At 42.2% G+C, this 27,407-nt stretch overlaps 1 protein-coding gene across 1 annotated transcript in view; it reads left to right on the plus strand.

Annotated features, from left to right (window-relative positions):
• Positions 1-23,030, plus strand: part of LOC107310670 (uncharacterized) — a gene marked incomplete at its 5' end in the record, with an annotated part of 97,046 nt that extends 74,016 nt beyond the window's left edge. Inside the window, 2 exons of the mRNA XM_085514498.1 lie at positions 591-623; positions 19,776-23,030. Coding sequence (XP_085370624.1) covers positions 591-623; positions 19,776-20,058 — 316 coding nt within the window. The remainder of the gene's footprint in view (positions 1-590; positions 624-19,775) is intronic.
• Positions 23,031-27,407: the final 4,377 nt, after the last annotated feature.

The following is a 27,407-nucleotide window of genomic DNA, read 5'->3' on the forward strand; positions in this document are numbered from 1 at the left end:
CCCAGTGACAGGAATCCCAAAACCACACCAATTGGCTTTTGAGGCTCATCACTTCTTTCATTGGAGCTCCCAAACCATTGCTTCCTGTGGCCAGAGGCATGGTTTGCCCTGGCTGCAAGCTGCAGCAGGGCTGGCTTTGGTCCATCAGGGAGCCCTGCCTTGGGAACTGGTCCCTCACCTCTGTCCAAGCTTGTCAGGAAGGAGGGCTTACTTGCAACTCATGACTGAAAGAGTGTGGAAGAGGGTGCACAGTGTAGCATCCATGGAGACAGCAAAATCTGGCTATAGAACTAGGCTGTATGAAGTCTGGTAAGTAATGCAGCAAAGTAAATCCAGCCATGTCATAGCATAGCTGGAAGTCGTAACACGCTAAAGTAGACCTCACCTTTATTTTGCTTGTACAAATTTAACATATTCTTCTACAGCCAGAGTAATCAGAGCAAGGTCTTGCTAAGTGTAGGACTCTAAGAGCTGGGTACATTCATCACTCCAGTTCTGAATGTGACTTTTGCCTGTGTTTTATTTCCTCTGCTGAATGGAACCTTCAGTGAGTTTACTTCTCATTATGCTTTCTTTTTTTGACTTTTCAGCCTCAACAAGTGGTTCAGAAGAAGCCTGCTCAGGTAAGAAAAGCTGATTTAACTTCCTTGGACTATCTTAAATTGAACACTCCCTCAGTATTTAGACTGGTCTCATTTACTGTAAAGAGTGAAGGGAAATGCATCAATAACATGAAGCAGGGGATAGCTGCTGGCTTCTCAGGCAGAATCGCATTTGAAGATCTTCTGTTGGATGGTATTGTTCTTTAGTACCTTAGACAAAGTGTAACTAAGGTACAATGAAAACAGTCAAGTACACTGCATTCATGGCCTCTTCCATCTTATTTCACCAGGACACTCACGTGAAAGACAAACAAACAAACAAAACAAAAAAAAACCACTAATTATTACGTAACTCTGTTACATGTGCTCCAGCAGGGAAGAGGTGTGGGCATGGGACTAAGTCTGTCCATCTCTACTTGACAGACTCCATGGGGCAGCACTGCTGTTCCTTGGTGAATATGAATGATTGCTGAGTCAGGAGCAGAATGGGCCATTGCTTTTCTGGAGGGAAGTCTGTTTTCAGAAGGGAATAATACTTTCCTTTTTCCACCTTATGGTTTTAATACATTATTGTACAGTGTGCATTATAGTAATGTCTACTGCAATCTGAATTAAGAGCTGTTACATAAGAAACAGAAAACATCCTAGCTGTGAGTTGAAGGGGTGAAATGATGTAACTCTCTAAAGTATGTGTAGGAATCAAGTTTCTACAGAAGAAATCAATACACTCACAGCGGTGGTGAATCAGTGGCACTGGCAACAATACTAATGCCTCCTAATAGCAGAGATAACATTCTATATGAGTATTGTAGTGTCTTCAAGTGAGGTAAGTTTTGCAAGGAGAGGTAATGTCTTTTATTAGGCCAGCTCACAGAAGAAATGCAGCACCAGTCCCTGAGGACCCACCATCTACAGCCTTCTGACTACAACACACAATTCAAAACACACTGAGTTGTTCTAATAAAAGATATTTCCTCTCCCTGGTCTCATTTACATCCTTCAACTGTGAGGGCCGCAGTCATGCTGTTCCTTGGATAGCCTGGTAGTAAATCTGCTGGCAGGCACAGAGCCAGCCTTCTCCTCCATGGCACTGGGGAGGGAGGAGGCTCAGACCGTGGTGTGCAAGGGAGGCCAAATCCAGGAGGCAGAAATGGAGGCTGCCTGAGTGGTGATGGAGTGTGAGCCCTGGCACAGGAAGGGAGGGAGTGCCTGGGACCAAGGCTGAGCTGGGTTTGCTTGAGGATGAAGCAGGGCCCTGGAGTACCATATTCTGGTAGGAGGACAAAGTAACAGCCGGTTGAATGATATAGGAGTTTGAATTGAAGCACTGAGATTCCCAGGATGGATCTTCCCATCCTTCCTTTCCCAAAGCAGTGGTTGTGGTGATCATGCCACGGGTGTTTCAGCCAGCCGGGTGCAGCCGCTGCTGCATCTCCTCAGACAGTGAGAGCGAGAGAAGGAGCCCTTTGACATCCCCATTAGTAATGGAAACGTTTGCATAGAAAAGTAGGAGGCACGAAAGAATGCATAAAAGGAGTGAGAGGGCTTTTTAGCAATCCCCAGTCATCACAACAGGACTAGTGGAATTACAGTCTTTAAATTATTTGTGTGCCATGTCTTCACTCAAAGAACATTTCTTTTTTTTTTTAATCCTTGGCCTGAGGGATTTCCAGTGAAATCACTGACTTGTCTTTAACCCTTCCTGGTCTAACCAGGCCCTAATCCCACACTCCTGCTTACACAGCACTGCGGTTTTGCTGGCTGTTTGTGCATGATGGGGAACAAACTGATGACTGAGAGCAAGTACTACTGACAGCATCTTCCTTTGGCTGGAGGAAGAAGGAGGTAAAGCAGTGCAATCCCTGGGACAATCAGAAGCTTCGTGCTGCTGGGCTGTCCTGTAGCTTTTCTCCATTCCCTTTTACACTACTGATTTTCCCTTTAAAGGAGGGAGGTTCAGTCTCAGAATTAACAACACGAACATGAGCTCATGCAGGCTTCCTAATCTGACCTGTCTAAGGAAATAATGATAAATTATATAAACATGGGGACTACATGGAAGTTCATGGAGGATAATGTAAATCTTACTCTACATGCAGAGGAATCTCTTCCTTTTCCATCTGTTTCCTTCAAAATATCCTCCCAGATGGCTTTACCATGTGGCAGTCTGGATTAAGTTAGAAATGTGTCCTTTCTTCATCAGTGAGGACTGAAGTGGCTGTGGTCAGGAACTGCTGTGTGATTGTGAGTGTGTACCCCAGCCTGCCATAGTAGAAGCAGCAGAAGCTCTATCCCTGAGTGCAGCACTCTGAATTATTGGCCTTTCCTATAAGACTTCTGTGAGTGCTACTTTACATCACTGTTGCTGTCATTCCTGCTTCTACTGCATATGCCTCTTGGTTTTGTGTTATATATAAAAATATAGAAGCGGCAAAACCATATCACATTCTCCTTCTGTTGATGAGAGTTTCTTTCCCATCACCTTTTCCCAGGTTTTAAGCATTGCACAGGACTCCGTCACGCTCTGAATTTCTCTATCAATATCTGTTGCCAGCTTAGGGCTGCACAGATGCCTTTATAAACTTCCACAGTATTCTCAGACATCCCCAGAGCTCTGAAGAGTGACAGTCATGCAGACAGCAAATGCAACTGTAAATTCAGCTGGAAAGCTTTAAGTAATGTCTGTACACACCTCTGTGATGTTCTCTGACACGTACGCTCACACTTCCGTGGGGAAATGAAGAAAAGATACTGAGCCTGACTGCACGCCATCAGGAAGTTTAGCACCTTCACATAAATATGTGCCTAAACCTCAAAAACAAGAAACTCTCTTTAAATCCACCGTTTCAGAAGAATGGGCAGCCAAACAGTCCAAATGATGAAGTAATATCACTGAGGTGTGCAAAGAAACAGCCCAAACACAGATTTCTCCCTTTCCTTGTTTTTAAGCTATTTGTGGCAGCTGTAGCCTCTGCCAGATGGGAGAGTTACGCTCTTAAGTAATACAAAGGAAATAGATATTTTTAGGGAAACATCATGAAAGCTTTCAAGGTTCTCTGAAAACAGGACATGTTTTATTGTGATTGTTTCTGGAGAGGAGAAATCCAGTGAGTGTGGAACAGCCCTTTGAAAGTCTTTTTATAACCTCTTCGGGAGGTCTGTTAAAGTCTGAATCCGTGCAGTTACTTGAGGTTGTGTCAGAATCCGACAGGCATCATAGCACTCCAAGCCCAAGTGTACTTCTCTATCTTACACTAGGTGCATTAGTTGCTCTTAAAACAAAACAAAACAAAGCCTAACAAGAATAAGAGCTAAAAACATTGTTTTGTATAGGAAAGCAAATGCACATTCGTGGTGTTTATTCATCTTACTCAGTTCTTAGTCTTGTTAGCAATTAAGTCATGCATGTTAATTAGTCATAATAAATATACGCCTCACAACTTCAAGTTATATGTGTTCCACAGCTGCACCCATCTCATATGCATTCAGTGTAGGACAAACAGTAAATCCTACAAGTGTCAGACAGGCTCTGCAGCCCAGGAGCTGCACTGATGATTCACATATTCATATGCAGCCCAGAAGCATCAGACCAGTCTAGCAAGGATTCAGGCTTGAAAGAACCCGCTGGTGTCACAAAAAGGCTGTCAAATCACTCACTGCCACACAGGAGTGCTCAGACTCTGAGAGAACACATAGCACTGCTCAAACCCAACTTACATCCTGCCCACTGGGGAGCAGTGCAGCTTTGCTCATTGTAGCAGTGGCTCTAGAAACACCTTTGCCCTAGAAGATGACCTGGTACCCTGGGTTTTCATCACTCTTCCCACTTCATCCAGCGAGTTGTGCTGTGTGTGTTATACTTTTTCTGTGTTTATTGATATGGAGAATTGGGAAGTTGTCAGTTTCCAGAGGGAGAAAACTTTATTTTCTGTACGTATGTGGAATTTTACACTTCCAGCATAGAGTGCATGTGTGTTTTTCACACTACTCCTAAACATCCTCTGAACGATTGAGCTGCCTTTCTTTTATCACTGCCATTGTTAAAGCAAACACTGAATGTTTTCCCAAAGACAGCTGTAGGAACCACCTTATACGTGCTGGAGACCCACAGCACTACATGTGTGCATGCCAGCCATGTGTGGGTATTACACCATGGTGAGCCTGGACTCACTGCACCTCCTCATGTGGGGCATGGTTCCAGTGGGGCTGCACAAAGCATTCCCAGCAGGACCAAGCCCTGTACCCACAGTGGGGCCCCAGATCAATGCTCTCTTCCCACCACCTGAAAGGGCACAATGTCTTTTGGACTTCTGCATAAACAGCTTCACAGTGAGATAACCTGTTTGTATTGACCCTTTCCCCATATGTGTCCCTGGAAGGTTCGTTTTTCCAAAGCTTCACATTATTACCATCGCTTACGTTTTTTAAAATCAATGGACAGTTTCATTTTCATTTTTTTTAAGTTCTTGCTTTGGAAAAACTTTCCAGATTTGGCTTCTGAGCGTTCTTGAAACATTGAAGCGGTCTGTTAGGACTGCTGGCAAAAGAAACATGTAAAGCAAAGAAATCAATAGAAATAATGTTGAATTTGTGGACTAGAACTAGAATCACTAAGAAATTAGGTCACCTTACTGGAAGAAGGAGCTTGCAGTTCCCCTCACAGTGGTTTGAATTTGATTTTAAGGGCATCAGGAGAATCTATTGCTTTCCACATGGTTGATGGAGTAGATGGAGTCTCTCAGAGGGTGCCAGGCCTTAAGTCTTAATTTCTTCCTCCTTCCAGGATACAAAGGTGGCAACTGCATGGTGTGGTTTCCAGAGAAAGATAGAAACTGTTGGTTTATGGTGATGGGGACTCTGAATGATTTGTCTCAAATGAAATAATAATAAAAACAAAAAAAAGTCTGTTTAAAAGGAGCACAAGTTTCTGAAACAAACACAAAAATATGAGGGGAAAAATAAACGAAGTTCAATATCCAGAACAGATGAAGCACTAAAGAATGAGGGTTAGAAGAGGAAGCTGGGTATTTCTGATAGTAAAAGGATTGTTTCTATATGAATAGAACCTGAATAGCATGATGCAATGAGATTTCACCTAAATACCCCAATCACTGTATGATTCAGACTTCCAAAGTGTAACTCTTTGTGATTTTCCTTTATTACATAACCATGGCTGAACAACACTTCTGAGACTGGTGTTTCCAGACATTGCATTTTACATAAGTTAAAGAAGTTGAAAAAATATGTAACCAGAAGAAAGTAAAAAGAAAAAAAAAAGAAAAAATGATCTTCGGTGCATGAGTATATTCAAGTATTTGGTGAATTTCAAAGAATCAGGAATCAAAAATAGAGTGATCATATGGTGTATGTTGCTGCTCTGTAAGGTCATCTTTTTAACGTCTTTATAGTTTCTTTTATTGATGGTGGCCTCTCAGTTCCAGGCTGTCAAGCACTGCCAGCAGTTACAACTCCATACAGTAAATAGTGCAGCCACAGGGTCATCCATTGCACATCAGGTTTATGAAAAGCGCTTTTATAGAAATTGATTTTGCTCACAGCTCATTCACATCTTTTCTTCAATTGAGCTTCCTTCTACCAGTAACAAAAACATAAAACGAGCTCACTTTGCATTTCCAAAAGGAGCAGACAGATGTTTTACCAAGGTAGTTAAACATTTAAGTGTGCACCATAAACTGCTGCTTCACTTAACAGCACATCTTTAGATACTCACATAACATTTGTAATACAGCCCTTAATCTTTTCGGTCCAAATGTACCAAGAGATACACAGACAGCCATGTTCCCCCACAGGCAGAATGTGGGAGTCTGGCTGAGAAAAGCAGCAAATCCCCAGACCACTAGTTGCCCAGTCTCTCTCTTGGGGCCAGTAGACAGTTTCCCTGCAGGGTCAAGGGACACCCAGCAGCTGTTCCTGCTCGGCAGCTGCACTGCTGCAAATTCTGCAGGGGAGGAGGAATATTCTGCTTCTTGCAGCACCACGGTGGCTGTGGAAGTCACCCTGAAAGTAGGTCTCTTGCAGAGCTGCCCAGTGCCTCTCACCCAAGGAGGCTTTCAGGCTGTACATGGTGCCAAGAGAAAAGCATTATCCATGCTGCTTGCCCAGCTTTGGACTGTGGTGCAGTCAGTGATTGAGAGGTTGAATCTGAACAAACAAACAGGAGGAAAGTAGTTTGGTTATGTCCCAGCTTCACACAGCACCTACTTCAGTGCTGAGTTCTGCATCACCTTGCTTGGCGTGCCCATGGTCTGAAAGCAAGCTGAAGTGCTTGTCCCCTCACACTAAGGGACAGAGGTGTCCCTGTCACCTGTGGTGGAAGAGCCTCCTGTATTCTTTGTATTTTATCCATGCTGAACACTTGCAGCATGCAAGTCCCTTTTTAGGGAAGTCTCTCTGTGATTCGAACATCGTCTGCTGAAACTGAGATGTTGATGCTCCCATTTTATAAGGGACTTACGAGCATGCAGACAGTCATGTTTCGACGTAACTAAAAAGGAATCAGACCTCCAGAGATATTTTTTCTTCTTGGCTTGCTAGGAATAAGCTGTGGGATTTAGAGTCAGGCATCTGGACCATGCAGCTTGGAGGTGCCCTGGCTTTGTCAGTCATTTTTGAGTCATTTGAATAGCAGGAGTGTCACTACATCGCCCAGCCTGGGAGGGGTCTTCCACTCCGAGCAGCCACAAAAAGATTATGTTAACTGTTTAAACATGGAACACATCATTTCCTTGACACGAGCCCTAGCACAGGAAGCAGCCATCTGAATGCAGCGCTGGTCACACATTAGCCAATTTGATACAGACATGCTATCAGGTTGCTGCTCGTTCTCAAGGTACGAGGCAAGGCCTGCTCCTAAAATTCTCCATGCTGAGCACACAGAAACACACAGAAACTCCAACTGTTGGGCAGCTCCACACATGGCGCTCAGAGCAGGTGTTGCAGCTGAGTACTTGGAGGCCAGAGGGGTAACTTAAAACTTTCCCATAAGCGAGAAGTATCATATCCTTGCAATTTCTCCATCTCCTACTTCTCTCCCCTTCCTTCCTGGGGAAGAAGCCCACCATGGGCAGGGGATGGCCGTGAGCAGGAAGGCCTTTGACCCTGTGGCTGTGACCACAGATGTCAAGGGAGGAACCACATTGAGTTCAAGAGTATCAAGAGCCTGTACAGCCAATACTTGGGTACTGAACTTCGTAAAGGCTCTGCGTCTTTCACCATCAGCATCATTGTTCCTCCACACCCAGCTGGAGTCACTGTAAGATGCCCTATTTCTTGGCATAAATATTAAGAATCCCAGGGCTTTAATCCAGCTCTTTTGCTCCACTGAAAAACATGGGACATGGGCCTTATGTAACTAAGACTGGCTTCAGGGTTATATGAGACAATCTTAAACAACATACTACAATCCAGTTTTAGGAATTGACACGTCTTTGCTTTGCCTGTTCAGGGCCATATCAGCTTTGTTTCAGATCGCATGTTATGAGTGAAGTATGCTGTAATGGAGATAAAATTAGAGAAACACAATGAGATTGAAGTTAAGACCAAAGAAAACACGTTTGTCATGTGTTAAATAATTTGCTAGAATAGTCATTTACAGTATGTGCATACCATCACTATTAAAAAAGATTTGGCTAGGGAAAACAGCAGTATGCTCAGCCCTTATTAACTGATATACATCTTTAAACATGCTCTGGAAGGAAACATTGAGAAGCCAGTATTTTATTTTATTCTAGAGTTTCCATGGCATTGGAAGAATTTTATAAGGTTCCTTTATTGCCTAAAACAACAGCCTTAGAATGGAAGAGTAAGAAGCATTTCACAGTCACTCTGCCAGTTACTGTGGGGTATCATCTGTGGAATTCAGTGAATTTAGTTCCTTGAAATCAGTACTGTCATGCTATTCTGGAGAGAGATGCAGTCTCCCTGGGCAGCCTGTCAGCACATGACACCTGTGCCAAATGTTAGGGCTGGCATGGAGGAGTGGGACTTACAAGCATGCCTCCTCCCATGTGGCTCACAGAGGAGAACTCGAGCAGAGGATTCCTTAAAGTCAGTACAAAATGAAATCAAAAAGGACATTCTAAAACCACTTTTGCCAGTGGAACTTCCATCCTGTGCTCTTTTTGTGCTACCCCTTTGTGCTGTGACAGTATGAGTGCTATCTGTAACAGGCTGCTGTCTGGAGAGGAGCTGTGAGCTCACTGTTGTTTATTGCACATCTGATTTTGTTAGCATGGTGTTGCTATACTCATGGACAGAGTAAAAGGTCGGGAAGCTTCTTCATAGGTATGCAGGGAGACATGCTCCTCATTCCCTCATGGTGAAGGCTTCAGGAGTGTGTATGTATTGCTCAGACATTGACACATTACAAAGCAGTGCACAAAGGACCCACCCAATGTCTTTGGGCTGTCCAGTGTCTGTAATCTCAGTTTCCCGCATATAGGACCTAAATAAATAAATAAGCTTTTCTCACAGAGGCTGGAAAAAAAAGCCATTCAAAATGACTGCCTATGTCCTGGGTGTTTTAGCACTCACATCTCCATAGCAAACTATCTCATGGATTCTGTTTGATTGGGATCCCAGTGCCACAAATGTTAAATTCTTGATCAAGTCCTCTCCTCCAGATGGTGAGCATCACCATGATGAAGTTCTGCTGCTGATCCCACTGGAAGGCATTTCTGGAAATGCTAGAATGTTTCCGAAAAATGTTGGCCAAAATCTCTCTTTAGGAATGACTTTCTTATATCAGAAAAGGGCTACGATATTGCCAGTGTACTTTTTTATGTTGCTTCTGATGTGTTGATGCAGTCACATTGTTAAAGGCCAACCTCTGAGCTCAGGTTTGGAGGGCTGTTTGCCACAAAACAACCATGGGAAAAGAGGAGGAGAGGGAAAAGAAAAAAAGAAAAAAGACTCACCCACATTCTGCCCAAATTCAGATCTCAGATTTCCCACATCCTGGTATTTAATTTCTCACAGAGTTACCAATGATTGATCTCATGGCAGGATTAGTGGGAAGAAAAATGAGAGCTCCATTGAAACCAGACTTGAGTCTGGTAAGATGGGACATGTGAGCTCTAGGACCCAGGAGATATCAGATTCAGGGCAGCAAATGGCTCCTCCTACCCTTTCCCTGATAATCATGCTTGTTTTGAGTCAAAATCTGGAAACTGAAATCAGAACAGCAAAGAGGCAGCTACAATATGTTAGGTGGCTCCCCTCATGGCTTCTACAGTCTCCTGAGAACTGTGTTATATGGTGGGGCATTTATTGTAATTTATATTAGTATTTGAATTTACGAATAGGAAAACGGATTAACATTGAGGTATAAATTGTAGTAATTTGCCTCGCTCCTAAAAGAAAATGTATTTTAAACACACATTTCTACCAGAAACCTTTTCTGATTTGATTAAAGAATATAGATGTGCTCAACTGGAAAAGAAACTCCCATAAAAGGCTCTACAATCAAAAGGAATTTTTCAGTATCCATTGAGCTGAACAGGCCCACACTGTTTAAATCAAACTATCTTGTTTAGAAAAAGCTTCTCCTGATGGTCGCAGTGCAGATGGAACTTGAAAAGTTGGGTTCCTTCTCCATGCTGAAGAGGACCATACCTTATTGCCCTTCCCACCAGATGGCATCGAGATATTCAAGAAGTTGAAAAATCTTTAAATGCATTGCTCTAAATCCTTTAGGAGTCGAACATGTTAATATGACAAGAAGTGTATGTCATTAGACCGTAGCTACCCTTTTTGGATTACCTGGTATTTGTAGATTTATTGGCAAGATGGCTTAAATTAGGGATATTTTTTTAGCCTGCAGCATTACATAATAAAATAGCAACAGATTTTTTTTGCTGTAAAAAAGGGGAGGAATTGGCTGGGGGGGAGGGAGGAGTTTATTCAAACCAACACAAAGTTCCCTGATTGTGCACTTTTTGCCTGTGCAGAGTGGTGCTCCACAGTTATACAATCAGTAATGTTTGCAAGGAAAACATTCCCATTACCCCATTTTGCTCAGAGTCATTGCCCTGCCTTTCACTGCAGACCTGCTGTTTAGTCTGAAACCAAAAATCAAACCCAGAACTGCAGCTCTCAAAGTTAAATACTCAGCGTTGCTGCCAGCACAAAGCCTCACCAGTGTCTGTGTGGTAAGATCAGTGATTAAACTCTTCAGACATTTAAAAAAGCATTTTACAAGTCTGTTAAGCTTAATCTTCCTTCTTTCTTTCTTTCTTTCTTTCTTTCTTTCTTTCTTTCTTTCTTTCTTTCTTTCTTTCTTTCTTTCTTCTTTCTTTTTCTTTCTTTCTTTCTTTCTTTCTTTCTTTCTTTCTTTCTTTCTTTCTTTCTTTCTTCCTTTCTTTCTTCCTTTCTTTCTTCCTTTCTTTCTTCCTTTCTTTCTTCCTTTCTTTCTTCCTTTCTTTCTTCCTTCCTTCCTTCCTTCCTTCCTTTCTTCCTTTCTTCCTTTCTTCCTTTCTTCCTTTCTTCCTTTCTTCCTTTCTTCCTTTCTTCCTTTCTTCCTTTCTTCCTTTCTTCCTTTCTTCCTTTCTTCCTTTCTTCCTTTCTTTCTTTCTTTCTTTCTTTCTTTCTTTCTTTCTTTCTTTCTTTCTTTCTTTCTTTCTTTCTTTCTTTCTTTCTTTCTTTCTTTCTTTCTTTCTTTCTTTCTTCCTTTCTTCCTTTCTTCCTTTCTTCCTTTCTTCCTTTCTTCCTTTCTTCCTTTCTTCCTTTCTTCCTTTCTTCCTTTCTTCCTTTCTTCCTTTCTTCCTTTCTTCCTTTCTTCCTTTCTTCCTTCCTTTCTTCCTTTCTTCCTTTCTTCCTTTCTTCCTTTCTTCCTTTCTTTCTTTCTTTCTTTCTTTTCTTTCTTTCTTTCTTTCTTTCTTTCTTTCTTTCTTTCTTTCTTTCTTTCTTTCTTTCTTTCTTTCTTTCTTTCTTTCTTTCTTTCTTTCTTTCTTTCTTTCTTTCTTTCTTTCTTTCTTTCTTTCTTTCTTTCTTTCTTTCTTTCTTTCTTTCTTTCTTCCTTCCTTCCTTCCTTCCTTCCTTCCTTCCTTCCTTCCTTTCTTTCTTTCTTTCTTTCTTTCTTTCTTTCTTTCTTTCTTTCTTTCTTTCTTTCTTTCTTTCTTTCTTTCTTTCTTTCTTTCTTTCTTTCTTTCTTTCTTTCTTTCTTTCTTTCTTTCTTTCTTTCTTTCTTTCTTTCTTTCTTTCTTTCTTTCTTTCTTTCTTTCCTTCTTTCTTTCCTTCTTTCTTTCCTTCTTTCCTTCTTTCCTTCTTTCCTTCCTTCCTTCCTTCTTTCCTTCCTTCTTTCCTTCTTTCCTTCTTTCCTTCTTTCCTTCTTTCCTTCTTTCCTTCTTTCCTTCTTTCAAAAAAAATAATAATTATAATAATAATTTAGCTGAATTGTACCACAGAGTCTCACATGATCTCTGCAGAACCAAATAAGCAGGCTCAGCTCACTATCTTTATGAAATATGTTTCTCATTTGTGGGGGGCTTTTCAGAGCACTGGGAAGGTTGAGCTGCCTGTGTTGAACTCTTTCTTTCACAAGTGGAAAAGAAGCAAAGGGAGAACCAGGGGAGCTTCAGAAAGAGCAGTGGCCACAGCCCCGTTTCCCACAGCCCCGCTTCCCACTGCTGCACTTCCTGCAGGCCCAGCTCCCCACAACCCCGGCGCTGGCTCTCAGAGTGGGTTACATGCCCAGCCATGAGCTGCTTGTTCAGGAGACCAGTGCTCGTAAAAATGTCACTGGAGCACTTCCCCTTTGAAAGGCCCTTTCATCTTACTCTCCTGCAGCCCCTCTCTGGTGGGCAGGCAGGCTTGACCGGGAAGCTGCCGCCTGGCTTTCCCGCATAGCTGGGCCCTAATGAGGTGTGTGCGGCTCTTGGCTGCAGGTTTTCAATCTCTTTCTTATTACTTCAAAGCTGCTGCTCCAAGGCTCAGACAAGTTTGATCGCTTGGCAAAATCTCTCAGCTGGGACTCAAAAGGAAGACATTTTATTTTATTGTTTATCATTATGGATAGATAGCTGGTCCCAAACCACAGTTGCCAGTGGCTGCATAAATGGAGTCGTATTGCGTTTTTAAGTGATAAAGGATTGGAGGTGTATAACTTCTGACAGTTGCTTCCTGTGTGTAACAAGCAGTCATTTTGGAGGAAAAAGAAATAGAATAGAAATCTAACAGGCCTTACTTAATTCCCCTTTTTGTGTTCTAAAATAAGAGTAGGGAGCAAAGGGTAAACAACACAGATCTGACCATTATCTCAAAACCAGTCCTGGTGTCTCTCTTACTGGGTCTTCTTGCCAGAAGGCAGAGCTTTCTGGTTCTTCCTTTGCCACTGATCATATAATATGCACAGGCATCAACGACCCTTCCAGCACTGCAGGGCTTGGGAGGAAGGCAGGCCTGTTCAGCTTTACCTTCATGGACTCCATCATCCTTCTGGGCTTTGTGGTCTCCACTGCCAGTGAAATAAGAGCTTATGCAGTGGCCCATAACATTGCAGTGGACTCTACAAGCCTAGGGATTTTAAAGATTGGCATTCACGCATGCATTAGTAATTAGAAACCATTATTACAGCCTCTTTTGCCTTTTGCTCCAGTTTGGGTTTTGGCTCTGGGTGTGCACACAGAGCAGTTTTAAACTGCTGTTGTTTACAGCCTCCTCAAGAAGTTTGTAAGAGCAGCTGATCAGAACTGAGGTTGGTCCAGCTCAGTTGTGTATGTTTCTGATGGCATTACTGCCTTATTTTCTGTAACATTTTGTCCCCTTTCCATCAAAACTGTTTACAACTCATGGGATTGAAGCTCTCTAAGATAGAATATGTCTCTGTCAGTGTTAGTACAGCATCCACAAAAGTTTCAAGAACCATTTTTCACTTTAATACTGTTCTTTGCAGACTCTAAATGGTGCTTCCTTGTGAAATTGTTCAAACTAGTACTGAGATTTTGCTGGAGATTTTCACTCTCCTTTTAATCACATGGGGAACAGATTTTTTCAAAGTGTTTTGACCTGCTTAGGTCAAAAAGGCACTTGCTGTACTCATATGCCAAGCTGCATTTAAGAAATCTGGCCTGACATGATTTAGACAGACAAGTCTCAGTTTCAAAAGGCTTCACCAGAGCTGGCTTCAGCACTGAGCAACGTGCTTGTCAGAAGCCTCACTGCTGAGTTATGTCAAGGCTGCTCTAAAATCCATGGCAAAGTTAGGCATTGGAAACAGGTTTATTTAAGCTCATTTGTAGGAGACATTGAGAGGCAGGTTCTAAGATGGGTACTTTTCAGAATATTTATACATGGACCAGCCTAATTTCTGTCTCTGGAAGTTCTCATCGAGTCCTTCTGGATTTCATGTCAGATAAACCCTTTATCTCAAAGTAACCAGAGTCATTGTCACTACATTATATCAAACAGTTCTACTAGTGACAGGTATGATAGGAGATAGATAGAAAAATGTTTTTGTATTTGCTTACTCAATAAAAATAAAAATAAAAATAAAAATAAAAATAAAAATAAAAATAAAAATAAAAATAAAAATAAAAATAAAAATAAAAATAAAAATAAAAATAAAAATAATTAAAAGGACTTGAATCTGTGTTTAAAGAAAACTGTTCTAATTTGGAGAGGAATGTCCTGTCCTGTCCAGAAGGGATGCTCCTGATCAATGTCCTGGTCCCATTCATTTGCCTGAACCTGTTACTGAAAACCCAAAGCTTGGCCCAACCTTGAAAAACACTTCAGCTGTTACAGGAAGACGATCTGTAGGAGTGGTTCATGGGTGTGCAAGGATGGTAACTCTCTCTGACTTCTACTGCTGTTATTGCTCTCAGCCATGTTGTTGGCACTGGTTCTCAGCTTTCTGGTGTCTGAGTCCTAGGGCAGCCCCAGCAACTTCATTCCAGCTGTCCCAGTTAGTAAACTTCCTCCAGCATCTGGAGACGTGGATTACCCAATAATCCTCACAAGCAGCCTTTTTGCTAGTCAAGAATTGATTCAACAGTGGTGGGAGAGGACGTCCTTCATTTGCTTAGCAAGTTTATGCATTTGAAAGGCCACAGGCTGATCACCTGCAGAATAGCATCACCATTTTGCTTTGTTAGCTCAGCTCACTTTCTATCTCTTAGAGAATATTTGGTCATTTATATGAAATTGGAATGACTTGAACAAACAAAAACTGTATACAGATTCTGAGTGGGTTGGCGTGTTCGTAGGGGGCAGAAAATGCAGCTTGAAGTATCTGCTTCAAATCAGAGAGCATGGATATTTCAGAACAAGACTGCATACGAGTATCCAAACCAGCACTTTGCATACATGCACACTCACAGAGGAGTGTTATTGTCACCACTGTGCATTGCTTTCCTCACTGTGGAAGCTTGGAGGATATCTCCAAGTTGAAATTAATTTTGGGATGCTTAAACTGCTTGCTCCCAAGAGCATTAGGCAGCTCTGCACATGGCCACCAGCTGGCACATAGGCACTGGGGAGGTTAAGCAGCAGTTCAGTAAGACCACTCATTGGTATTTCAACACTGGATTCATGTTATAGTTAAGTCTGCAGCCTTTTGAAGACTGAGGTCCTTAGGTAGCAAGGAGGTCCGTTAATGGCAAAGTTAATGGGAACATAGACATGCAAAGCAACAATGTTGTTTTCCAGCCCTTAAATGTCAACCCCAAACTGTCCCATCAGTTGCCACCTCTCCATTTGTCTCTATCTCTAATGTCATTATAGTACTAAGAGTTTTGCTTCCTTGGAGGGAACTGTCTGTTTGCTATCATCAGGGCTGTCCCATAGCTTAGTCAGTGATTGTAGGGTGTCACATGCAGGACCAGTGCAAGGAGAGGGCAGTGGGTTTCTGAACTGCCCTCTGTTCTGAACTGCTCTGTTGGTAGAGTTTTCAAATGTATTTTTAACCACCAGGCTGGAGAATTCACATTCCTCCTTACGTGCTGATAATGACAGTATATGGAAATTGCTTGCTTGCAGGCTGCTTGACTCATCTGTATTCAGATACAAATTTTCAGTATTGAAATAATTTCTTTAGATGCCTGTATAAAAATACTCTTTAATCCAGCATTTAGAGTTGTGTGACTTTATTTATGTGGTCACGGTGGTCTCTTCTGCCTTAATGAATCCTTTTGTTGTGATGTATGCTTTAAATACCTGTCATAATATGAGCTCTGAATTGAAAATCTCAAATTTAACTTTGCCTTACTGCTGAGTGACTGCTGTCACAAACTCAGCGGGACTGCATGCTGACTGACAGCCCCTTGGAACAGGAGTTTGAGCTCTTGCCAGCATGATTTGCAGAGGGCAAAGCAGCTTGAAGCAAAAGTTCCCACCCAAAGCCTGATGCAAAAAAAAATCTATGATGAGTGTCTGCTATTGCTATAAGAATTCCTAAAGCAGTTCAGTGTGCTGGCCATGGAGCAGTCGAGATGGCTCTGTGTAATGTCTGGGCACAGCCTGGGTATCTGCGACTGCAGTAGGAGCCACTGGCTTCAGGGACTCCTGAAACTATTAGTTTGCATGCCAGGGGATTTCAGACAAGTTAGCAGACAGTGGTCCACAGTCTGCAAGTTGCTCTTGTCAGCAGTTCTTTTTGACGTATCTATTCAAGCATACCCTTTCGGGCTTAGCAGCCAGTAAAACCTGTGCCAGTAGCAAATACTTTGTTATAAAATAAAAGCTCTGACAGATTCGGAGGCTCTGCATGTACCATCGCTGTGTTCCTGTAGTCCATCTCACAAAATCAGTTCTAGCTTCAGTTCATATGCATGAGCAGAAGGAGAAAAAAAAAATGAGTTGCCAACTGAATTGCCAGTTTCTTGAGGCAGTTAGCCTTGAAGGAGCTGTAAAGGAGCTTTGCTCCAGTAATTAGAATATAATAAAAGCTTTTAGAAAACTGAGAAACAGTTGTCCTTCTGTAGATGGGGGGATGCTGCTGTCAAACAGGAACCAGTTGTGTCAGTGTTTTCCTATGCCCTTTCAGGTGCCCTGGTGGATCACAGTCACAGAGTGTGTCTTGGGAGACCAGCAGCCTTCTGGCCTAGCTGCTGAATGCCAAACGAAATACCCAGGGGATCTAAAACAGGACAGTCTCCTATCTTCAGGCACGTGGGTCCCACCAAAGGTGCCATAGTTTGAAGCTGCAGTCAGTGAAAGCCCACTAGGCATGCTGACTGCAGGGAGCATTTCTAACGGAAGCCTGCTGCACTGCATCCTGGTTCTTTTTGTTGCCATCACTGTTAAATCCAAGCTAACAACAGCAGTGCCAGCCCCCTGCAGAGTAGCCCTTTTGAGGGCAGATCTTTGTTGTGGACCACTGGGAAACATGTGTCCTTGTTCAACAGATCAACACCAGGAAAAGGCGAGGGGGCCATGATGGTGGGTCCCAGTCCGCAGGGCACATCTGCCAGCCTCTTGATGATGATGCCTCTCCGGAAGAGACCATTAAACATTTGTGAGCATGGGGAAGGATTTCTCAGTGCTCTTTTCTAGGAGAGACAGCAGCTCCATATCACTTCCTGCTTGTTAGGTCAGTTACAGCAATTAAGGTTTGAAATAGCTCAGATGCTGTTTGCAGTCTGTCCTTACAGTATCACGCTGTGACCTGCAGCAGCTCACTTACATGGTAAGTTGGCTTAAGAACACCTGTCTGTATCTGAGCTATCTTAGGCTTTTGCAAGGCATGAACCTAATGAAGAAAAGTTTTCTTTCTGCTGTGCAACCATCTAATCTCTTTGCTGTCTTCCTGAAAACAGTGATGTGAAAAGTAGAGCTGCGAGTCTCAAGTGTTTTTAATAATCGGCTTATTATTAAAATATTGTTGGTTTTATCCTGATTTTTGGTTTCTCATTTTTTTGTAGTACTACAGCTGCGCGTTTGCGTATACATACCTGTCATTAAATTAATATTGATACATAGATAGGTAGATAGATAGACAGACAGAGAGATGAAAGATGAACTTCACATTTGTTTTCCTGGTCTCAGCAACAGAGACCATAAGGAAAAAAAAAATACTGTGAAATTCACAGTATAAATCAGGAAATTGGGCAGGTCTTTAGCTAAAAATAGTTCTTTATGGCTCCCCTGGCTGGGCTCAGAAATAGACGTACATCCTGCCATGTATTTTCCCTGTCTCCCATCGATGCTATGCTGTGATCAGAAGTCCACCATCATGGAGAACGGGTCAACTGGGGGGCAAGGCAAGGGTAAAACAAATTGAGTGCCCGCATGTGTACTGCGGGCCTCTGGGACTCAGTGGCAAGAGTGCTCTAAGGGATTAAGCACGTGATTGCCATCAGATACCATTAACCAAAACCAATGTCTACCTGTGTTATGTTCTGAGTGTGGAATCCACAGTCGTAATTTTTAACTGAAATACTTGGCTTGCAGGCAAAGCTGTTATTTTCAGTGGCCATCACAAGTTCTAAATTACCAAAGGTTCAAGCCAACGTACTTGGTGCTGCCTCTCAATACGCAGCCCAAGTTAGCTTTTCAGTAGGTGCCTGTAGACACCCCTTTTCTTCTTGCCTGAGATACTGTAGCAGTCACAATCCCATTCTGCAAGGAAGATAAGCGAGGAAAATGCATTACACGATAGCAGGATTAGATAGAGCGTGAGCGCCCGTCTCCAAACGCTGCGGGGGACGGAGTGAAAGTCGCTTAACCACGTGGTGAGTCAGGGATCGTTTTCACACAGGGCTCTAAATATAACCGTGCTGCGAGTGGGAATCAGTTGTTGTGTGGAAGAAATTGTTTATCTGCATGATAGATTGATGTCTCCTGGAATTTAAATATTAATTGAAAAGTCAAGGTCAGAGGGCGGCTGACACTTGACTTTGCTCTCTTTCCTCCGTCCACAACTTTGATCACACTACATCTTTCTTTGTGCCTGGTGCTCCAGCGAGTACCCCAGGGTCATGGCCTGTTTCCTAGTCAAGAGGTATAAACCTGCTGACTTAAATGGCTGAGGCCTGAGCTTTAGTGGAGGGCAGGGGTCTGGTAGCAGAGGGGGGAGCATTTGCTTCATGCTTTTCACATTTCCCACATAACCCAAAGCAGACTAAACAAAACCATTGTGAAATCTCATGGCTTGATGCTGCTATGGTTATATTTTTTAAGCTGTCATGCATTCATTTATACTAAGGTTTATTCCCTGGATTTACAGCTTTTTTTTTTTTTTTTCCCATTCTTTTCTTGGGGAGGTATGGGAGGGTACAAGGGGCTGAAACCTTTTGAAAGAGGATTGCAGAGAGTGGTGGCCTATGATTGAAGCTGTGTGTTTTTCCTTGATGCCGCTCTTCTGCAGCAGTGTCACACATGGTAGCATTTAGGAGCCCTTCACAGCTGAGGTGTTTCAAACACTAATGAATGGAAGTTTGGCCATATAATGCAGACAAGCTTGAAGGCATGCTTTGCTGAATGGTGTACTGTAGTGGCCTGGGAAAGGAAGAGAGTTATAAATTGTGTCAGTTAGCCACCGAGACAAAATGAAGCCATGTGGAAAATCAAATCTATTAAAGTATGAAGACTGTTATAAGCTGTTTTAAGCTGGTCATTCTTAAAAGCTCTCCGTTAGCTGAGGGGATAAATACCTATTTTTCATAGATCTTTTTCACGTGCTGGTTTAGGAAATGATGAGCAGCATTTAAAAAAAAAATCAACCTTTCTCTCTTGGCCCCTCTTATCAGAAATGTTTGTTGCTCCCAGTTTACTGTCTGTGTCCTGAAAAGCCCAGCACACTGGTTAAATAAGCAGCGTAAAAGCATTGCGTTCAGCCAGGTGTGCTGAAAGGAAAGACAGAGTTGGCTTTGGGGCTGAGGAGAATGGCCAGCAAGGAGGCAAAGGCTTCCCACAGCACCCCCGTCACATTGGATATCTGCTCAAAATGCTTCTCATAGGAGACCCATGACAGAGCACGGCAGGGATTTCTCTTTCTTGGTACCCCATGGGGTAGGAGGGAAGAGCAGCAAACTGAAGTCGTGTGGTCTGAGAGTGGAGACCTTACCCTGCTCTCCACAGTGTCTTCTTGAGGCATCACAGCAGCTGTACAGCACATTTTGTTACTGTGGGATGCGTAAGTCAGCCGCATGAGAGGGGGAGGCAGCCTTAGATGCACGGTCACCACATACTTATTTTTCTCCTTTTTGTATATTCTAGGAAGAGACTGAAGAAACATCCTCACAAGAATCTGCAGAGGAAGACTAGGAGACCGCACCATGCAATTTCTACCTCATCAGCAGTTGGGTCTTTTGAAGGGAGAAGACACTGCCTTGACCACTTATTTTCTATTGCCACGGTCTTTCCACTTTTGCCTGGGGGGGGAGGGGGGGAGAAATTGCATAACCTTAAAAAGGATTTGACTAATCAACTTCTTTATAATCCCTTCACAGTCCCAGGTTTAGTGAAAAACTGCTGTAACACAATGGGGACACAGATTTAACGATGCAATTTCAAATTACTGTTTTCAATTTTCTTAACCTACTAATAGTTTGTTTGAGCTGCTAAGTAAGGGTGGCTGGGTCAAGAAGAACTCCGAATCAGGTTTAAGTCATTCACTGCACTGCATATAAACAAGAAACTTGTAACATATTAATTATAATGGGCATTGAAATAGGAAAGGCTGGGTGTGTAACACCTAACCTTGCAACACTTCCAGCAACCCACTCCCTACTTAGTGAACTCTCTGTTTTAGAACACCAAAGATAAGGGATAGATACTACTTTTGTTTTGGTTTGGGTTTTATTTTTTGGTAACCTCCTTGTAGATTTGTACTTGATTTTTTTCTTTTGGTTTTGGTTTTGGTTTTTTGTTTTTTTTTTTTTAGTCTTACTGATATTTCAGGAAAAAAAATAAGTTGAAAGCTGAACTCTCACTTCATTCAGCTGGTAATCGGAAGAAAGAGCAACATGAAAAAGGTACTTCCGTTTTGCAAAAGGGAAGAAAGACAAAGATACGTTGTATAGTTTTACATACAAACATATCAGCAGAAGTAGTAAGAAACAAAATGAGCAGCCCTTGCCTTCTGGACAGAAGGAGTTGGCTTTCCGTAGAGCCAGGTGTTTTCTGTGGAAGCAGAAATGATTGACACTAGTCGCTAACGCCATTAATGAGTAAATCTTTATCAAGAAAAGCGTTTTAAATCGTGTAGAAAGGTACCTCAAAATTAATCGTGAGTTTATCTGAACAAAATAATCCTGATGTTTTGGTTATTTTCAACTAATTTCCACCCACCCTGCACCAGATTTCAAACAGGATGGATCTCTCCTCATTACTCATCAGTCATGATGTAAGAACCAACACCATGTACCTCAGTTAAGCTTGTCTATTACTTTAAGCAATGCATTTTGACATAGGATGGTTCACTGAGCACCTCTGTGCCAGTTGCGTTTCTCCATCTTCTCATTCAAAGCAGCACTTTTAGCAACAGATGCAATATTACCCCACTACTCAAAGCTACCTCTGATTTTTACAGTTAACTCAACAGACTGATAAATACATGCTGCTATACACATTCAATGCAGGAAGTTTTTTCTGGGTAGATAATCATGAGTATCTTCATCTTCCCCTTATTTCTACTTCCACACTTAAGTACAGTTAAGGAAGCAATATCTTTGTTGTGTTTCAGCATGACTATGTATTTCTCTCTCTCTCTCTTTTTTTTTTTTTTTTTAAATGTACTTACCCTGTTCTCTGCTAAACTTCTGTGTAATGTACTGTTAACTTGAATATATTTTTGTACTGAATTGCTGATAGGTTTGTAAGGAGAATTTTCTTCAGTGACACTACATGACATAGAAAAAAATTTAGCTGTAATGTTTAAATATTACTGTCCAAGTTTGTACCTCAAATGAATTGTTTAAGGAAATGGACTAATTGATTGACAAAGACCTACCTCCAGACTTTAAATGGAATGAACTTCTTCCTTTCAGCATTAGTTTTGAGACGTTTTGAAACAGTTAGGACTGCAACTAATCCCTAATTCAAAACTATTTTTGTAAAATAACTTGTGGAAAATGAACACATTTTAAATTACTTTCGTATTTAAAAAAGGGGGAAAAAAAAGAAAAAAAACGAAAAAAGAAGAAAAAAAAAAAACCTTCAAAGAAACTTGAAGCTTTGTAGGTGGGAAGCAACAAGCTCAGCTTTTGCATAATGCAATCACAAATATGTGTTTAAAAAAAGTAATTAGTAGATTGTAAGAAAATACTTGACAAGTATTTTCATGTATTTTACACAAATGTGATTTTGTAATATGTTTCAGCCAGATTTATTTTAAATGCTTCTTCTGTAGAGTTTCTTTATTCTCCTCCTCCTTCTCACTCTATTTTTTTCCCCTTTTCTCTCTCATTTCGTTTTCTCTCTGTTTAATTTCCTTTCCTCCTCTTTCTTAGTCAGTACTTTGTAACATTTTATTAATAACTGGGCCAGGGGTAGTTTCTCAGGAAGGCGTCTGTTGGCACGGCTTTCATAGCGAGCCAAGTGCAGTTAATGATAACTACTTACTGGCTTCTTCCAAGAGGCAGAGTCAAGAACTGCGGACCTCCTCAAAAGACTGCAGAGAGGGTTCACTGTCGGAGATCGCTGAGAAAGAGCTCCTCGGAGTGTTAAAACTAGACACGTTAATACGAAGTGAACAAAAAATAACCCGAGCTATGCAGTAGCTCTAGCAGGCTAAATCCAGCATCACTTGAAGTCAATACAAGGAATTCTGTTGACTTCGAAGGGCCTCCAGTGAAGCCTTAGCAAATCCCTTCTGGTTGGTTTTGTTTACATTTCTTTAAACCACAGTATTCATCAGATGACCCCAAAATAATCGCTGGGTGTGTGTCACACTTCGACCTCCGAGAGACTGACCACTCTGATGAACAGAGTCTTGTATTTTCTGTATATTGTAGTACAATCAAAACACATTACTACCTCTTAGGGCCTACTATACCTCGTTTTTTCAGACTGAAAACTTGCATGTGGCCGGTGAGCCAGTGAGAACATCATAAAATTTTTTATATATATAGTTTATTTTTGTGGGAGATAAATTTTATACGACTGTTCTTTGCTGCCATTGGTCACTGCTAACTAAGACTGGACATTTAACTCTTCTACCATTTCTGCAAGAGAGGTGTGTTTGCAGGAATAACAACAACGAAAAGTGCTTCAAGATGTTTAACTACAGTTTACTTCTCCTTTTGAGTGTCTTCTAACTTTCTGCTTTGTTCTTCATGTAGAGCTGCTGTCTACGATTGTACTTCAAATCGCTTGCTTGTTGAAAATGTTCCTTTAATGGATTATCACAGTCTGTTCAGCACAATAAACATCATAGCCTCTGTGATCCCCATGTTGTTTGATTCCTAGACTTTTGTCACAGTTCCATAAAATGGGTAATAAAGTTTGGTCACGATGACCAAATTTGTAAAAGCTTTGCATACAAGTAGTCTTTTTTTGTCTCAGGACCATAGGTGGGCATCTAAAAGAAGAGCATTTGCTGTGAGGGGCACCAGGGTGTGCCCACAGCAGAGGGACATGTTGAGAATGAGGTAGGAAGGAGGTATCTGGGTTCTTGGATTGGCTGAGACGGGTATGTGGTTGGGTATTGTCTGGGGTACTGCCTGAGGGGCTCAGGAAACTGCCTTGAAACTTCAACACCAAAGTCATCACAGGCAGGTTATGCAGGTTTCTTCTGGCTTGCACACTACATTTGCTCTTACGTGGTCCTGTGGCCTTTTACAGGGAGATTTTAAGATTGTGATGTGTGTACACCCATTCATATTTGCAACCATGCCCTTCTCACCAAGGGTGATTGTTCAGATAGTAATTTCTCCAATATTTGGTTTTATACATTCCTTGTATTCACTCGTTTGTAAAATATCCACCTAATCTGTTTTGGCCTAATAACCTCTGCTTTCCCAAGAGCTTTGTGGCATGTTCCCATTGAACTTGATTACTCGTAAAATAACCAAAGTACAGTCACAGAATGTGTGTTGAATAGTAACACATACTCATCAGTCCTGAGTCAGAGATGTGAGTAATTGCATTCCTTGCATTATGTGTCCTCCTCTCCTTTCTCACCCAGCTTGGTGGTAATAAAGGATAGTTCCACATCTCAGTCTTCCTGGTGGTCTCCTTCCTGTGCTTTCCATCACCCAGCTCTTCCTGTTATTGTACCCGATGTGATGCTTCAGCTGTAACCCACCCAATTGGTAGATCAGCCAAGTGGCTGAACTTCTGCTGCCCTGTGCTGAACTCCTGTCTACTTCTCATTAGTCACTTCTCCAGCTCACTTCACACCCACTTCCCTTCCGGGGGCATCTCCCAATAAACTTCTGCATGCTTTGTGCCACAGTGGGACTATTTGTATGTACAAAACCAATTGGCTTCTGCAGAAACAAGGCCTGTGTTCATCCAGCATCCAAGACTGCTCTATCCAAAATGCCTCTGGCAAGGGTCATGTTAAGTTTCTACTTTAGCTTTCCACTCCCATCACATTACAGTCATACAGAGACAGGGAATTACTGAAAGCCGGTGCTGCCAGTGCCTTGCACGGCAATTTGATTGTCTGTAGCTTTGTTTTAAACTGAAACATCTGCTCTTGTTGTCAGTAGAGACAGAGCCCAACACAATGGCAACATGTTCCTCTGATCACAAGACAGGAGTCAGATTTGTCACACCTTAGGCTTCACCTGAATGTATTTAAGGTTTTTCAAAGGTTTCTATCACATTTGCTTCTGGTTTCATTTGCATTTGGCAAAGTGTTGTACTTCACACAGCCATGCCGCAGCACAGGGCAGGAGACTAGAATAAATGTCAGAAGCCCTGCATTATCCAGACCAATGAGTACAAGCAACATCCTTGCACTGGAACTTACCTTAATGCACCTTTATTCACGGTCTTACGAGGGCAAGAGTGACAGTTTATTGTTAAAATCTTTAGAATTCAATTGCTTCATCAGCACTTAATGACCTGTGCTGGAAATAGAAGCTGCCAGTCTTCTGTCAGAATCTGACACAAAATACTTCAGTTTGGTGATATTTATGTGTTACACTAAAAACGACCCGGCCTTTCTTAGTCAGTGCGCAGAATTAAATGGTATGGCTCCTGATTTCAGTAGGAAATAGGTTCAAGAAATGAAAACCTGGGGAAAAGGAAGTTTTCATTTCCTATGGAACACAGGAAGCATTCATAATCTTCTGTCTATCCCCTGTCCCATAACAACTTCAAGGCTGTTTCCATGCTTTTTAGTAATTAGCCTTGGCCTGGAAAAGATGACCTCTTCTACTGCTTTTTTTTTCATGCTTTTTTTTTTCCCCTGAAAATCTCTAGACCCGATATCAGCTCATAGCGCACTGAATTTACCTTGGAACTTTCCTGAGCCCCACGTTACAGGGAACCTCAAAGTCTTAAATGCTCTCCATAGACATGTGGATTTACCCATAATGGTGGATGTGCAAAGGCTTTCCTGGTAACATCAAAAGTCATAAAATTATGAGGCAAAGTGGGCACAGATGAGGGTGCACACAAAGGACAGGAGCAATGATGAAAACAGCGCTAGGAAGCTTGGTTAATCCTTACTGAAGTCGTTATGGCTGTGAGTGTTAGCAATCCTTAATCTCTTTCATGGAAGTAAAAACTGACTAAAGTTGCAGCCTCTTCACAGGGCACAGAAATTAGTGGAACTGTTTTTATTGTTGTTATTGCAATTTCCAAGTGAAACTACATCCAGAACTCCTCATGGCTTGGTTTGGGAAGAGGAAAGTGCTCAAGTCAGATGTATATAAGCAGAGTGGAGCAGACAGCATCCCAGGACTTCAGTACACTTGCAGGCTGGGATCACTGCCACCGCTCTCAACCCCTCTCTGAGGTGAAAGGCTGCTGTACAGCACTATTTACACACCTTACCTCTTTACTGCTCAGATGCTTTGCAGAAATTCAGAGTGCTGAAATGCACACTAAGTTCCAAATAAACTTCATGTTCTGCTGTTTGGCTAATGTATGTCATCCATGTCAGCAGGGCACACCTTTGGGATAAACTCTTCTCCCCCACCATGTGCATAAGGACTGTTAAGGACAATTTGGCAGCATCGCTAAAATGAGTAGGTGCCCTCACAGTCCATCAGAGGTGCAGGGAGTTGTACTACAGCAGCCACACTGGTGTCAGTGGAGGCAAACCCTCACAAGCTGAGGAGGGCTGAGCCCAGGAGGCAGTTGGATAGTTGTAAATAAAAATCATTCGGAGTCAATGACAAGTTAGTGTTGTTTCCAGTTAAATGTTAAAAGAGTAGTCAAATTAAACTGTTTTTCTGCATTTAGAATGAGATCTGTGTCACCAAGCTTTAGTCATTAGGATTAGATGTCTCATCTTAGCTCTTCATCAGCCAAGGGCTAATTCAGTCCATTCTGTTCTTACTTAAAATATGGACCCAAGATGGGTGGGATGAATCACTGACCCCTCCCCACTGACTGTGCAGGAAGCTGAGACAGTGTTCTTAAACCAGCTTCAAAACAACACAGATTTGTCTTGTTTCCAATTACACCGCTGAGCTGAGGGCTCCTACTCACGAGCAATTGCTGCAATAATTACACTCTTCTTCCAGCTGTGTCTTCGAAGGAAGATAAACCAGTTGTCTTCACCACGTTGGTCAATAACATCCAGAGGAGGGCGCAGGCTCTGAGTCCCAGTTTGACAGGAAGATCTGATTGCAGACTGGGAAAGGGTGGACTGCGTTCAGACAGAGAGATCCCTCCTCAAACAGCACAGCCCGCTGCCTGGAGCAGGCAGGCAATCCCTCACCAATCAAAGTGATTTCAAACTGGAAGCTTGAAGGCAATTTTTCTTAGGCAATTTTTCTTATGCATTGTTCCTTCCTTTGGTGTCTCAGGTACACAGATATGTGCTTTGAAATCCTGCAATCCAGCAGTGTCGCTTACCCACAAGGAAAGCTGCTACTAATGCAGGAGGTGTTTAGTTGATTTAATGCCCAGGGAGTGAATTTGTATCAGAGAGCAAGGACAAACATTGCAAACAAGAGCCAGCAGTTTCTCTGAGACTTCGAAAGTTTATCAGCATCACTCTTCCTGATTTGGAGCAGATACTGGAATCAGGACATGGGGGACTGCAAGCCCAAACCTGATCAGATTTGCTCCGCTGTGGATAATATTACAATTAAACATATTAAAACATGCCAGACACTTCCTGCAGTTTGTATTGCATTCATTTCTACAAACCCTGCCACTGAGTCGTGCTGCACCAGCCCTGCCCAGTTTTAGCTAAGATGACGGAATCAGGACTTTGTATGAGCTTAAACCTCCACACAGGCAGCCCAGGAAACAGGCTCTAAAAGGAGGGTTTGGAATTCTCATTGTCCAGAATTTGATGTCATAACAATAAAACAACATTAGGAAGTAATAGAAATATGATGTCTCTTTTCCCCTGTAAGTCCTTGGTGTCATATTCCCAGCTGGTGTGAATCTGTGTATCTCTGAGACATCAGTGAAGGTGCTCTGCCTTGTGCCACTGCAGAAGTTGTCCCATCAAACTCAGGCCTAAATGCTTTTAGAGCCTCCTTGACCAGAAGGGGAGGTAAGCAGGAGCTGCAGAGGTGGTACCTACTAGCACCTCCCTGGGGCTGTGGGCAGGTATACAGAGAGCCCATTAAATGCCTGAGCTGGATCCTGATGAGATTCAGTTAGAAAGTAAAGCTGTATTCTCACAATGCAAATGTAATGATAATATTTTTATGACATATGAAAAAGCATCAGAAGAAGCATGGCCAGTAGGTTGAGGGAGATGATCCTGTC

This window comes from Coturnix japonica, chromosome 1, assembly GCF_054131305.1.
Source record: "Coturnix japonica strain WE chromosome 1, WE-NBRP24, whole genome shotgun sequence".
Classification (NCBI taxonomy): Eukaryota; Metazoa; Chordata; class Aves; order Galliformes; family Phasianidae; genus Coturnix; species Coturnix japonica.